This window comes from Lissotriton helveticus, chromosome 1_1, assembly GCF_964261635.1.
Source record: "Lissotriton helveticus chromosome 1_1, aLisHel1.1, whole genome shotgun sequence".
In the NCBI taxonomy this organism is placed as follows: domain Eukaryota; kingdom Metazoa; phylum Chordata; class Amphibia; order Caudata; family Salamandridae; genus Lissotriton; species Lissotriton helveticus.
Window position 1 is genome coordinate 1,640,426,635 of NC_136057.1, and position 14,398 is coordinate 1,640,441,032.

Consider the following 14,398-nt stretch of genomic DNA (forward strand, 5'->3'; position numbering starts at 1 on the left):
GGAGGGCGGAGCCAGCATTGTGGTGGCAGAGCACAGCCTGATGCATCATTCAGGGGAAACTCCCACCACCCATTAAGGGGCCCTCCTGCTAATCACTACCTGTCAACTCCCAGCCCTGTCACTCACACACACCAGACAGTCAGATCCACATCCAAGCAGAGGCGGGCTGAAATGGTTAGGCAAGCAAATGCTAACTTTCTAAAAGTAGCATTTGCAAACACAGGATATTAAAATAAACTTTACTAAAAGAAGTATTTTATTATTCTGAGTTCAGGCATACTAAACATGAATTTCTACCATGTTCCCTGAGCCTGCTGGGATTATAGAGTGTAATAATTCCAGCAGCCCATCTGGCCTAGAAGGGAACAGGTAGCCTTACAATAGTGAAAAACGAATTTGGCAGTAATTCACTATTAGAACATGCCACACACATCAGGGCATGTTCTACCTTATCCTTACAATGCACCCTGCCCTCAGGCCTACCATAGGGGTGACTAATATGAAGTTTAAGGGAAGGTTTAGGGGCTGGCAAGTGTGTGCACTTGCCCAGCCAGGGTGACAGTACCAGACTGCACGCAGGTTCTGCAATGGCAGACCCTAGACACATTGTAAGGCTGCTTCTGTGGGTGGCGCAACCAGCGCTGCAGGCCCACTAGCAGTATTGGCATTCACAAGCCCTGGCACTCCTAGTGCACTTTACTAGGGACTAACAGTAAATCCAATGAACCAATCATGGACATCAATCACATGTACACTTTACAGTAGGGAGCACTTGCACTGCGGCACGGGTTGGCCGTGGCGCAGTGCCCTGAGTAGCAGACACCATCAAAACATTCGAGGCACAACAGCAAAAGGTGGGAGGGAAACTCACGCCAAGGTGCCAGGTCTAACAATTGCGTTCAAGAGAGATTTTCCCTGCTGTAAATTGACCTTTCTTTAATCATATACACACAAAGTCGCAAATGTCAAAGGATTAGTAGTACATTTGCATTCTTCCTCTAACCCGCCCCGTAGGATTCTCTTAGAGTGCTCTTATTGCTGATTTGTGGCATCTCGCAATGAGAAAGCCAGACAGGGTCTCACAATGAACACGCTGGCAACTGTCCACAAAAGAAATTGGTCAAAGAATTCAGACCATGCAAAAGAGGTGAGCTAAAGAGCGGCTGCAAGCAAAATGCAAAACTACAGAATTAATTAGGAACTCTTCAACCAATCTTTTTTAGATGTATTCCACAAAATATCTGAGCGTGAAAAATGCTGCAAATGTGAATGCAGTAGTGAAATTGGCTGACTCGAACCAAACAAAAGAAAGGCATCCGAGAGTGACCTTAGCAGGAATATGGCAGCTTTCTAAACCAATAGGAAAAGATAAAAAGAGGTATGTTGGGTGACAGCACATAGCACAAGCATCTCCTGGCTTCTACTATCTGTACGCATGTAATATGTAAGTAATAACTCACACTGAAGGCCTGTACTCATTACTTAAATCTATAAATTATCCAACCAATGGACTTCTATCTTTCGAATCAAGGGCCAGATTTACAAAGTCATTTTGCAATCACAATCCCTGTGAGACACAAAATCAAAGGGTTTGTGATTACAAAATCACTTTTAGGTATGTATTAAAACCCAGTTAGGTGACTCTCAGTGAATCACAATTAGGAAGGGGCATGAAAGGGGCACTATATTCTAATTGCGATTCAGTATGGCATGTATCAATTGTCTGTGACCACAGCTGCTGTAGCAAACCATTGATCGGGTACTGACACCTAAAAATAACTAGAAACTGATTTTCAAAGTGGACAGCTTCCCCTTTGTGAATGGTGTTGGGTTACCACTGCCTGCTCTCCTTCATGTTTTTCAAAATAGGACAGTATTTTTAAGGAGCATCCTTCCTTTAAGGGACACGAGCTGTTTTATGAAAAAAAAGCTACATTCTGGTGTAAGTGCACACGGGTGGTGGTCTGCTGTTCCTTGCCAGCCAGCATCCCTTTGTTTGTAGTCAACGATAAAGGGTCGTAGATATGACCTGATCAATTAATAATCATTAGGTAGGTCATTAGGTGCCACCCCCTGCAAGTGAACATTTTGTAATCAGGCAGTGCAAAACCAGAGACAGGTCACAAAAGTCAGCACAATAGTTGCAACCACTTTTTTCACCTGTCTTTTGTATGTGTGACCTTAAGTTTCCAAAGTCAGGAAAGAATTGTTGACTCAGTCTCAATATTACGCAGGAGCAACAGAAACCTTTCAAGTTAGCAACATATTAGACTCATTGTTAAAGTCTAAACAAGCCTTTTAATTTGAGGTGCAGCAAACTGGAAGTACCGAACTAAGGGCCGACTCGCAAATAGGAATGTACAACAGTATCTCAGACACTGTTTGCGATTCCTAATGGGATCGCAAATTGTCTGCCTAATTAATATTCATCAGACATGTGCAATTTGCGACCACATTAGGAATGGCTAACACTCCCGGGGATGGTGGCTAGTGGGTTCAGTAGACTACCATGTCTGTGACTCCTTTTTAAATAAAGCAGTTTTTAATGCAGTCCATTTTCCTCAAAGTAAAACGGAATGCATTTAAAAAACAGAAAAATGAAACATTACTGTGTCATTTTTTAGGAGTAGGCAGTGGTCCATGGGAGCTCTGTTTCTATACTGAAACATCTCCATGAGTGTCTTTTCAAATGCGTGCCATGCTCACACAATCAGTGTTTGCGAAAGCAAGTATAATCTGATACCTATAAGGTGGTCCGCTCAGCATCACATTCCCTACTACCATGATTCTGCCCCAGTTGCCATTTGCCCGAGACACTAGCCCCATATTGACTCCCTTCATGGCTCCAGCCCCATGTAACCTTTATTTCTGTGAACCCATCCTCAATGAGTTTACTTCTTTGACTTGGCCTTCGTGCCGCCGCGGACCATCCGGGTCATGGAAATGTAATCCGGACGCACCTAAACATTTCCCCTGAGGTGTTAGAAATGTCAGTGTCACAGCATGCCACGGAAACTTGGGTGCAGTTCTCAGACTGCCATCCTCTAAAGTTCTGCATATCACACAACAGACACCATCCGGCAGACTGGCAACCCTAAACCAGTGGCATAACTAGGGGTGTGCGGGGGGTGCGGACCGCACCGGGTGACACCCTTACATTGGGTGACATCATCTGGTTACGCTGTGTATTTAACACAGCTCTGCAGCCTCACCTCTGCTCGAAGGTGAGGGCGAGTGTGTCTTCTGTGTCTATTTAAACGTATCCTCAGTGTCGCGCACACGAATTCAAAGCACATTTCATGAGTTTATTTCAGTCACTTTGAGAAAAGCCGAGAACAGTGAGGGAGAAACCATGAGGGGGGGTGGAGAAGGCGACGAGGAAAGGGTTAAAAGAGCAGCAGGCGGGGGAGGGGGGTGCAGGTGGAGGGGGAGGGATGGTGCAGGCAGAGAGGGAGATGGTGCAGGCAGAGGGTGAGATGGTGCAGGCAGAGGGAGAGATGGTGCAGGCAGAGGGGAGATGGTGCAGGCAGAGGGAGAGAGGGAGGAGGCGGAGGGGAGATGGTGTGGACAAAGGGAGAGATGGTGCAGGAAGAGGGGAGATGGTGCAGGCAGAGGGTGAGATGGTGCAGGCTGAGGGAGAAATGGTGCAGGCAGGGGGTGAGATGGTCCAGGCAAGGGGTGAGATTAAGCAGGTGGAGGGGAGATGGTGCAGACAGAGGGAGAGATGGTGCAGGCAGAGGGGAGATGGTGCAGGCAGAGGGTGAGAGGGTGCAGGCGGCACGGAGATGGTGCAGGCAGAGAGAGAGATGGTGCAGGCAGAGGGGAGATGGTGCAGGCAGAGGGAGAGATGGTGCAGGCGGAGGGGAGATGGTGCAGGCAGAGGGAGAGATGTGCAGGCAGAGGGAGAGATGGTGCAGGCGGACGGGAGATGGTGCAGGCAGAGGGGGAGATGGTGCAGGCAGAGGGAGAGATGGTGCAGTCGGAGGGGAGGTGGTGCAGGCAAAGGGAGAGATGGTGCAGGCAGAGAGAGAGATGGTGCAGGCGGAGGGGAGATGGCGTGGACAAAGGGAGAGATGGTGCAGGCAGAGGGGAGATGGTGCAGGCAGAGGGGAGATGGTGCAGGCAGAGGGTGAGATGGTGCAGGCTGAGGGAGAGACGGTGTAGGCAGGGGGTGAGATGGTGCAGGCGGAGGGAGATGGCACAGACAGAGGGAGAGATGGTGCAGGCAGAGGGTGAGTTGGTTCATCTGGTAAATTGTGACTGGGTGACACCATGGGTTACCCGCACCGGATGACACCAACCCTAGTGATGCCACTGCCCTAAACCAGGAAACCGGAAGCCAACATGTTCGACCTGTGCATCCGGCATTCCCAATAACACAGATGGGGGCAGGTCAACCATCAGGGAAAACGCATTCCCTCAATCTCTGAATTGGGCAACGGGCGGAGGCATTATCCCATCCCTCTAAATTAAGTATTAAGGTTGTAATTAGTGTTTTGAAAACATCATATCACAACGTCTGTACGATCACCAGATGAGCCTTATGACTCCTGCAGATTCTAGACACTCTCAATAGAATAATTAATGGTCCATCGCACACATCGTAATAAAAGTCGTTTTTAAAAAGGATATCGTCTTCACTTATTACTCCGAAGACTCACAGAAAATCCATAACAGAAAACACAGTTCTCGGTGACAATACAGTCAGCATTAAGGAAAGGAGGTCTTGGAGTCCAGCAGTCTTCTCAGCGCATTTACTCACAATTTCCGAGGACGCACTTTTTAAATTGCAAAGGAAAATTCGGCCCAGCTCTAGCCATGTATCTGCTCGTGCATAGGAAGGGTGTCAAAGGAAATCCTTCCCCTACTGGCATCGTAAAAATAGAAAAGTCGGCAATGGCAGAGGATTGCCTTTTACCAAGGAATTGCTTCTGTGGTTGATTAAACCACATAGAAAGGGGTCATCAAACCTAACATGTTTTAAAGTCTAGGTCCGGCTCACTCCCTGGCACCGTGCATCTACCCACTTAAGCGATGAGACACGCAGCCTAGGGTGGCAGATGGCATTTTAAGAAAAAGGGAATGGCAAACACCGCGTAATCCTTTAAAACGGCAATTTTCAGAGCAAGATAACCTGTGATGACATTTTGATTGGTCTGAAACATCTTTAAAAATGACATTAGCATACCTTCGATGTGGTTAACAGTCACAACATTATATCGGAGGTCTTTTGTGTTCAGGCTATATATAGCCCAACTAATCGATATCATTAAGGAACATTTAATTCATAGCTCATTTCACAGGCAGCTTGCTTGCGACTGCACTGAGCACCCTGGCAATCTATGAATGTGCAAAGTATATATTAACAAAAGCAATGGTCTTCATTCTATTACAAGCAATACAACGAATGCCACAGCATGCAACATCCCAGGCGCTTCTAAGATGTCCTTGCACACACACACTCTCTCTAGACACCTAAAGGGACTGCAGAATAAATTGACAATTCCTTCACCTCGCCTGTTGACATGAATCACCGCTTTAGTGTAGTTTCCATAGTGACTGAAACGTGATGAAAGCAAGAAAAACACATCAGAGTAGAAGGGGGGTTCCCCGTGAAGATGATTAAAGTGTCTAACCTTAATGTCTGTGTCAGGGGTGACAAAGTCCTTCAGGTATTCAATGGGGCCCATCAGGTAAGGGCAGTGATCTGAGAAAACCTGTAGGATATTAAGAAAGAGACATTCAACATCAAAATGTAAAAAGGCTGAACACGGATTTTACTGGTCCTCTGATTTCTTAATTTAAAAAGTTCGGTAATTTGCAACTTAATTCCTGGCAAACGCCCTCGGGTGTAACATACTTAATCACAGGAAATTCAGCTTATCTTCCTTATAAATATTCTGCGTATTCATCACGTATTTAACTGTATGTCATTAATCTCGTTATAATTATTTATAAGCAGCTTCCAGGAGTTAGGTAACATCACAGAGTATGAAGGTGCCTGTTTTGTCCTACAGGATTTTACAGACAGTTTATACTGTACACGCTCACACAGGCTACAGAAACAGACACCGAACAATGGATTAGCACACATGTACATCTATTTGAGCATCATTAGCTGTGCTTCGTTTGGAGAGACCACTTAATCTCCAACCTCTAGAAATGGCAAGTGCTTATGTAGCCCAAACAGGCCTTATAGAAAGCGCTCTGGCACCCGCTGTGTCTAGTCCAAGCAATATATTAAGCCACAAAAAATAAACAACATAATATGAGGAACTGTTTGATTTGGATTAGAGTATTTGCATTAGTATTATTTGTAAGGGCATAATTTCTTGAAATTAAATTACACGCCCACTTGGTCTGTATAGATGTCAATAAGTCACTAGGAGTATTGTTAATGTGCATATGAAGTGTTAGAACCAATCGAAATGTCAGCTAGTGTAACTTTATTAATAAAGAAATACTTATGAGTTATTAGGAAAGCATACACACATTGCAATGATTTGGGAAAAGAGATTGTTTTGATGTTAGATGATGTAAATATGTAAAACTCAAATTTAACTGATGCTAATATGAACCTGCATATTTTAAGATGGTCCATTGCCTATGTTTAATAGATTTTTTTGTATACACATTGAGAGGCCTTGGAGTGCTGAGCTCTTTCTAAATCAGATATATATGTATATATGTGTGTATTTATAATAGGTAGTTATAGTTAGGGTCTTGTTCCTATTCAAAAAGCATCTGCAACATTTTCAAAACTAATGGCCCACTCACTTCAGCTGTTGTGTTGAAAGGGGGGTCACAAAATGCTTTTTCTCCATGGTAATTTCCATAGGAAACTTTAGAAATGGCCTACAGCCCGAACTGATTAACGGAATTACACCAACATTTGGCAAAAAGGTAGCTCTTGGATCAGAAAGCACTCTTTTTATTAAATGGTGTAAATCTGTCCATGAGTTCCTGGGAAATTTAAACAATTCTCAGATATACAAATATGGCTGTGGAAGATCCGTGAACCCTCCCAATCTCATGCCTGCATCCTGATTGGCTGCCAACAGTTCCAACTAGGAAGTGTTGGCAGCCATCTTGTGACTCGGTTGAACCGAGTCACGAGGAAAAACATTAACAAACGTAACAGATGAAGAAAAGGGGGCAGGGTAGAAACACCCTGACCCCCTCGGACTGCCCAGAGCGTCCCACAGGGAACCCCAGGGCCAAAATAAGCATTATATATTTTTTTTAAATTGTCGGGATTCACGTTGGACCGCAAATCCGGCTGAACATTTTTAAAAAAGCAAAGCACGGGCTCCCGCGCTTCATTTAATTAGGCCCCCGGGTGGGTCAGATCCCGGAGGCAATGATCCAAATACAAGCAGGGGCCAGCGCTGGCCCCCGCAGCTCCAAGGACTGCAACCTCCCAGGGGGCTATATTTTTTAAATTAAGACATTGGGGGGGGGGTTCCTGCCCCCCATGCAGCCCCGGGGACCACCACATCCCCGGGGCTACATTGAAAGATGCGTGAGGGGCTCCTGCCTCCCCACAGAGCCCTGGGGACCACCACCTCTCCTCGTGGAATCGTAAATGGCCCTGGGGACCGTCACCCCTAGGGCCAGCTCCACCTATGTCCTGGGGTGCCCACCCTTGGGACATTGCAGTTTGCTGTGTGCTCCCACCATCCCATAGCAAACAAGTGCTCCACTTTCAACAAGTGAGAGCATTTTGCTCTCACTTGTTCAAAGTGAAGAGCTTCACTTTTTACCCACAAGGAGCTGCATGTCAGCAGCTCCCTGAGGGTAGAAAGCAATGCCGGCTCCCGCAAGACATGGGCCCAGCTGGACTGCGGGGGCTTCATACCCCCGCGGTCCCCAAACAAATGGCCATGCCCCGGGGGATGGGTGCCCCAAAATGGCTCAGGAGGGGGACCCGCTCAACTAGCCCACCTGTTACCTCCAGTAATCCCCACACAGTTGGATTGCTGAGAGGTTGTCAGATGCCACACCCCTTTTTACACCACTCTGCAAATGCGCCTCTTGGTGCACTTCTGGTGGGGCGATGAGGTCCCCTTGTGTCCTGACGAACTCAGGACTAAAGTGGAATTCAACCCCCAAGCAGTTAGTTATGTAGTAGGCCATTCTCACTGTATAGTTTAAACAGGCCAAGTTGTTTGAATTCTTCTTGGGCTAGTTCATCCATTGAGGGCATTTAAGAGTGGTGCTCTCCTGGCCTGGAAATCTGCTTGGGCACTGAAACTCGGTCATGTCCTCTTGGCAAAAAATGACAACCTCAGGCTTCAATTCAGGTTATTCCCTCGTAGCGGTGTATGAATCTATATATATATTGGCATAAATATCTCCAGCGAAGACCTGTCCTGCCTTCTCCAATTCCACTTTCAAGACGCATCCTGATTACATCTCTTTGCATCAGAGTCTTGGACATTGTATGTACCACTTCTGACACAGAATCAGGTAGTTCATTGAAAAGCAGACTTTCAACAGGACTTTCATGTTTTTTCACTGCATTTGTCCTTGATGAAATGGGCTCATCCTCTCCCAATGACATTATTATGTGTCAAGCGCAACCACTTAATGCATAGGAGCCGATCGACATCAGTTCCCAATGCCCATCTCCAACTTCCCCAGCCCTCCATTTATAACTAAAGTGACTGAGGAACCTAAAGGGGAAAAATGGGATGGGACAGAGAAAAGACAGCCATGCCTTTCTTCAGGTTCTTCTCCTTTTCTTCCTACGCTCCTCTCACACTGAATTTAGTCTTCATCGAGTACTTTTTTGAAATGGTACGAAGATCTGTAAAATAGTGTCATGCAACAACTTACTAGAACATAACTCTTCTCAGTTCTTATGCAGTAGTGGTAACAAGAGGAAAGAACAATAACCTCCGTACAATGTACTTACCCCAATTAGGGCTGACCAATGCCTCTCTTCTATTTTATTTCTTTCATTAAGAAATTATTGTAGTGAAATGCTGCTTCGGTGAATCTTCTTTTTTCTGTTTTGCAACTACTAGGAAGTATTCTGTTGAATCTTCTTTTCTTTTTTTTGTCTTTACTTTTAGGTAATAAATCACCTTCGGCTAGTAAGGAGTGAGATGCAACCTGGAGTTGGAATCTACGGTCTGGGTAAGTATTTACTTGCTCTCATAGTATTACTTCATAGCGGTTTTTAACAGATTCTAGACTTTAATGAACCTGATTGCAGTAGCTGCATTGAGCCCTATTACTAATTTACCCAAGAAAACCCTTAACACTTTTGACATCTAGATGGTAGTAGATTACAGAAGGAAGGGGGACCGGAACTTGTGCTGACTCTAATAAATACCTATTCATGTCATGCACATTAACTGAGATGGTAAACCCCTCATGAAAACTGGAAACTGCTTCCCCTAGCGGGCGTACAGGATTACTGAGAGATACAAATTTAAACAAGAAACCTACTGACACTGCTCTGGACGGAGACACTATTCTACTTGAAACCGGAACTTAAACGCGGCGGGCCTCTAAATGTCGAGAAAGACAATCAACTACCCTTCGTGCCGGAGATAGCCAAGAAAAGTCCTACTCCTCAGAAACTTCAGGTGAAGTGCGGGTTTCTGAGTGAGTGGACTCTGTACATTCTAACTCAGCCTTCAAGTCAGCAACACTAGTATGTTGCACTGAAGGTCGACTTTTGGTGGCCATCTTGGGAATTCTTTGGTTTGTATCCCAGCTCCAGAAGGCACCTTTTCTCATTTTATCAGACGCTTTCTTGGTGATTACACTTACTGACTTCCTTTTTTTGCTGGGTCTCTGAGTGGTTCTGACAGTACCCCCGCAAGGTAGATTCTCCCGCCTAAGGGTTTGCAGGGAAAATTGCTATGAAATGCTCTTATTAAACGAGGGGCGTGAACATCAGAAAACAACTCCCAATATCTCTTTTCTGGGCTGTAAACCTTCCATCTAACAAATAATAGATTTAACCTTTTGCCTCTTTTGAATCTTGGATTTGTTTAACCTCAAACTCAATTCCTTTTTCTGTATGTATCGGTTTTGGAGGCAAGGTCTTCCTTAGCCCTTCTGCACCTTTTTTAACAGTGAGACATGAAAAACAGGGTGTATATTTAGACCTTTAGGTAATTTTAATCTATAGATTAATGAACTCAACTTCCTCTCAATTATATATGGGCCAACAAATCTAGGTTGCAGCTTCCTATTGCCTTGAAGTCTAAGGTTCTTACAATTTAACCAAACTTCGTCCTCAACTTTTAGATCAGGTTCCATCTTTCTTTTTCTGCCAGCATAAAATCTAAAACTTTCTTTAACTTTGGTTGAGTTCTCTGTTGCTGATTTGTGTATGCAAGCCATATGTTGTACTACATCTTTCACTGCTGAAACAGCGACCTTTTGAAAATGTACTGAAAGATTTGGATGCTTGCCGTATTGAGATAGAAAGGTGAATAACCTGTGGAAGCGTTCTTTGCATTGTTATGCTCAAACTCAGCTTCTCACAGGTATTCAGGCCAATCTCCTTCTTGGTCTAGTAGGTACAGTCTAACATATTGCTCTAATTCCTGATTTGCCCTTTCTGTTTGCCCATCAGATTCAGGATGATAACTTGTGGTGTACCTTGTCTCTATATTCAATATATTAGTAAAGGCTCTCCAGAAATGTGACAAGAATTGAGAGCCCAGATCAGAAACTAACACTTTTGGGATTCCATGTGCTTGTACAATGTTCTGACGAAAGATGTGTGCTAATCCTTTTGCAGTAGGGACTCCTTTTAAAGGAAGAAAATGGGGCATTTTCGTGAAAGTGCCAACGTTGGCAGATATAAGGCACCGTCTTGATATGGTAATCTGTCTCTGATTCCTCATGTGGAGTCTTGGTCTGCCCACTCTTTCATTTCTTCCCAACTTATCGATTTCTGCACTGATTCTTTCATAGATTCTTTGAGGACTGCTCCTATGATATTTCCTTCAGCGATGATGTTTTGATTTTCAACCATATCTTGCACGTTCTCAGTACCCAATCTAGACAGTGTATCTGCCTTTCGTTCTTTGCCCCAGGTCGATAAGTGATGACAAAATTGTAATCAGCAAAATACAATGACCAGTGAAGTTGCCTTGGAGTCAATGTTCTTACAGACTTTAACATTTTTAAATTCCGATGATCATTGTAGACCGTGACCATATGTATTGCACCCATAAGGTAATGCCCTCATTCTTTGAACGATTCAAAAAGTGGGGGTGGTGATGGACAGAGTATCTGAATTAAACCGAACACTCGTACCCAGTCAAAAGATCAGGGCTTGATCCATCACCGTTTTTTAGCTCACTGCACCATCCCAGCTCAGAACCTGGCTATATGCAAATTAGTCTGTCCCTGGCCCATAGCATCATGGGAACAGGGCAGACCAAACTACCAAGCCAATTCTTTACTGGAAAGGAAACAAGCTTCCGGGGACTGGTTTCTGGCATTGCAGCCGTCTGTCCATCACCACCCCCTTTTTGAACTCATTCTTTGAAGGCATCCTTTATTGCTAGAAACTCTTTTTCTATGATGGTATAATTTACCTCAGCCAGAGTCAATCTTCATGAACGAAATGCCACTGGATGCAATTGTCCTGTTTTCTTATGTCTTTGCGACAAGATTCCTTCTAAGGCCAGATTCAAAGCGTCTGCCTCCACCAAGAAATGCTCAGATGGGATACAGGATGAAGCAATATTGGAGCTGTGGTAAAGTCCTTTTTAAAAGCATAAACGCTTCTTCTGCTTCGTTAGACCATGTGAAGGGGACTCCTTTTCTTAGAAGGCGAGTGAGAGGAATTAATTTCGGGGAAAAATCCTGAATAAACCTTATGTAAAAAGTTTGCAAAGCCTATAAAGCTCTGCACCTCCTTAACTGTTTGTGGGGATTTCCAATTGGTTACTGCCTTAGTTTTGTGTTCGTCCATTGTTATCCCTGCCGGTGACAAGACAAATCCTAGGAATTCCACTGATGATACACTGAATGCACATTTCTCCAATTTCACAAACAAACTGTTCTCTCTTAGCTTCTGCAATACTCCTTTCACATGTTCTTTGTGAGTCTCTTCTGAATCAGAATATATCAAGATGTAATCGATATATACAATGGCAAACTGATCAATGAACTCCTTTAAAATATTGTTGATGACATGTTGAAATGCTGCTGGAGCATTGCAGAGCCCATAGGGCATCACTTCATATTCGAAAAGCCCATACTTGGTTCTGAAGGCTGTTTCCCATTCATCACCTTCTCTGATTCGAATAAGATGATAGTTCCCTTTCAAATATAGTTTTGTGTATATCCGTGCTCCTTTAACTTGGTCTAATTGAACTGAGATTAGGGGTAAAGTATATAGATTTTTGACTGTTATTCGATTAATTGCCCTAATCACTGCAAATCCTCAATTCACCTTCTTTCTTGGGAATGAAGAAAAGTGGCGAAGACACTGGGGATTGGGAGGGTCGGTTAAATCCATTGTCAAGATATTTCTGGATGTAATCTTTCAAATGCTGATTCTCCTTTTTCGTTAAAGCATATATTCTGCTGCAGGGTAGAATGTAACCTGGTTCAAACTCTATTTTACAATCATAGGCCCTGTGTGGTGGTAGTTTCTCAGCCTCAATAATTTCTCTAAAGACATCCTGGTAGTTCATATTCTCTGTAGGTATTTCTGTAGTGTGGATCACAGAAACTCTGGCTCCTCTTTCACATAAATAGGTAGCAGGTGTTAACTTAGGATTTGCTTTTGTGTTCCTGTACCAATTCTCCTTACAATATTCTGAATTGATAACTATTGATCGAGCATGCCAATTAATCGTGGGATTGTGCTCTGTAAGCCAGGGTAACCCCAAAGTCAGCTGGAATTGAGAGGCGTCTTTTAAGTAAAGTTGTAATGTTTCACAATGACCTTCTATGGATTCTAACTCCAGTGGCTCGGTGTGACTCACAATGGGTCCAGATCAAAGATTAGTTCCATCCATTGCTTGGACCGCTTCGCTTTTCACTTTTCTGAGGGCTTTCCAACCAATTTTCTCTGCAACCTTGAGGTCACAAAAGATACCTGTAGCCCCAGAATCCACCATTACTGTGATACCTTTCAAATGACTTTCCCTAAATTTAAGTGTCATAAACATCACCACATGAGGAGAGGAGGAATGTAAAGTGTATGTCAGTGAGTGATCCTCAAATCCGCACCCATCAGTCCAACTTCCCTACTGATGGTGCTGTAAGTTTTCCTGCAGGGACTGTTTTGGTTTCTTTGGACAGTTTTGGACAAAATGAGCACTAACATCACAGTAGAGACATTGCTTATTTAATCTCTGTCTTTCTTTCTCTTCCTTGGACAGTGGTCCTCGAAAAGATCCATTTTGCATGGGCTCTGTGCTGAACTGACCATTAATTACCGTAGAAGCTTCTGCCTTAACTCGATCAAATCTTGGTATACTTGAAGGAAAATCCTGTCTTTTCTCTAGGCGTCTTTCATTTTGACAGAAATCAATTTCTAATACCAAATCTACTAGAACCGAAAATTCTGTGGGCCTGTTAGGTACTTGGGCAAGAGCATCTTTAAGTTCATCTTTCAAGCCTCAATAATATACTGCTGCTCTTTTATTATTGGGCCATTCCGTTATTACCATCAGTCTGTTGAACTGGGCCAAATTAGCTATTAAATCTCGATTACCTTGCTTTATTTCCAGTAACTATTTTCTGCTGCTTGTGCTGCTTTTCGTCTATCAAATATCCTGAGAAATTCCTTCTTGAATTCATCTAGATCGTGCAAGATCGGATCATTTGTAGAGACTAATGGCATTGACCATGACACAGCATCTCCACTGAGATAGGAAAGTATGAAGGCTACTCGTGACTGAGCGTCAGGAAAAACTGCTGGGTGACACATAAAATGCAAAGTACATTGGGTCAAAAATATCTGTGCCTTTTGGGGGTGTCCGTTAAATTGTTCTGGAGGAGCTAAGAAATCACTGGGGACAAAGAGTGGATAACTTGGGTGGTTGCTCTGGGCAGAGGGTTGGTGGTATCATAGGAATTTCTTCATGAGGAGAGGGAATTTTAAAACTGGCTTCATATACTAAACTACAAATTTTTATTGCTAAATCGGATGTCTCTCTTCTGGAATTCATTATATCTTGTTTCAGATCTCTATTCTGGTATCTAACTGCTATTATTTCCTTTTGTATTCCTTCCAAAACTTCACATAACTTCTTAAGATCTAAACCTTCCGCCATTCTGCGCAGGTGCAAAAAAACTGCGTAGGCACTTCACTCTGTTAGGTGCAGCTACGTAATGCACAGAAGCAGAACAACAGCAGTTCACAATGCCCCTCTACAACTTCCCTAGCGCTCCAATTGTAACTAGA

At 43.9% G+C, this 14,398-nt stretch overlaps 1 protein-coding gene across 1 annotated transcript in view; it reads right to left on the reverse strand.

Moving 5' to 3' along the window:
- The window catches only part of NCKAP1L (NCK associated protein 1 like), a 1,588,380-nt gene that overhangs the window by 640,228 nt on the left and 933,754 nt on the right, over positions 1-14,398 (reverse strand). The window contains exon 26 of the mRNA XM_078688681.1: positions 5,637-5,717. Coding sequence (XP_078544807.1) covers positions 5,637-5,717 — 81 coding nt within the window. The remainder of the gene's footprint in view (positions 1-5,636; positions 5,718-14,398) is intronic.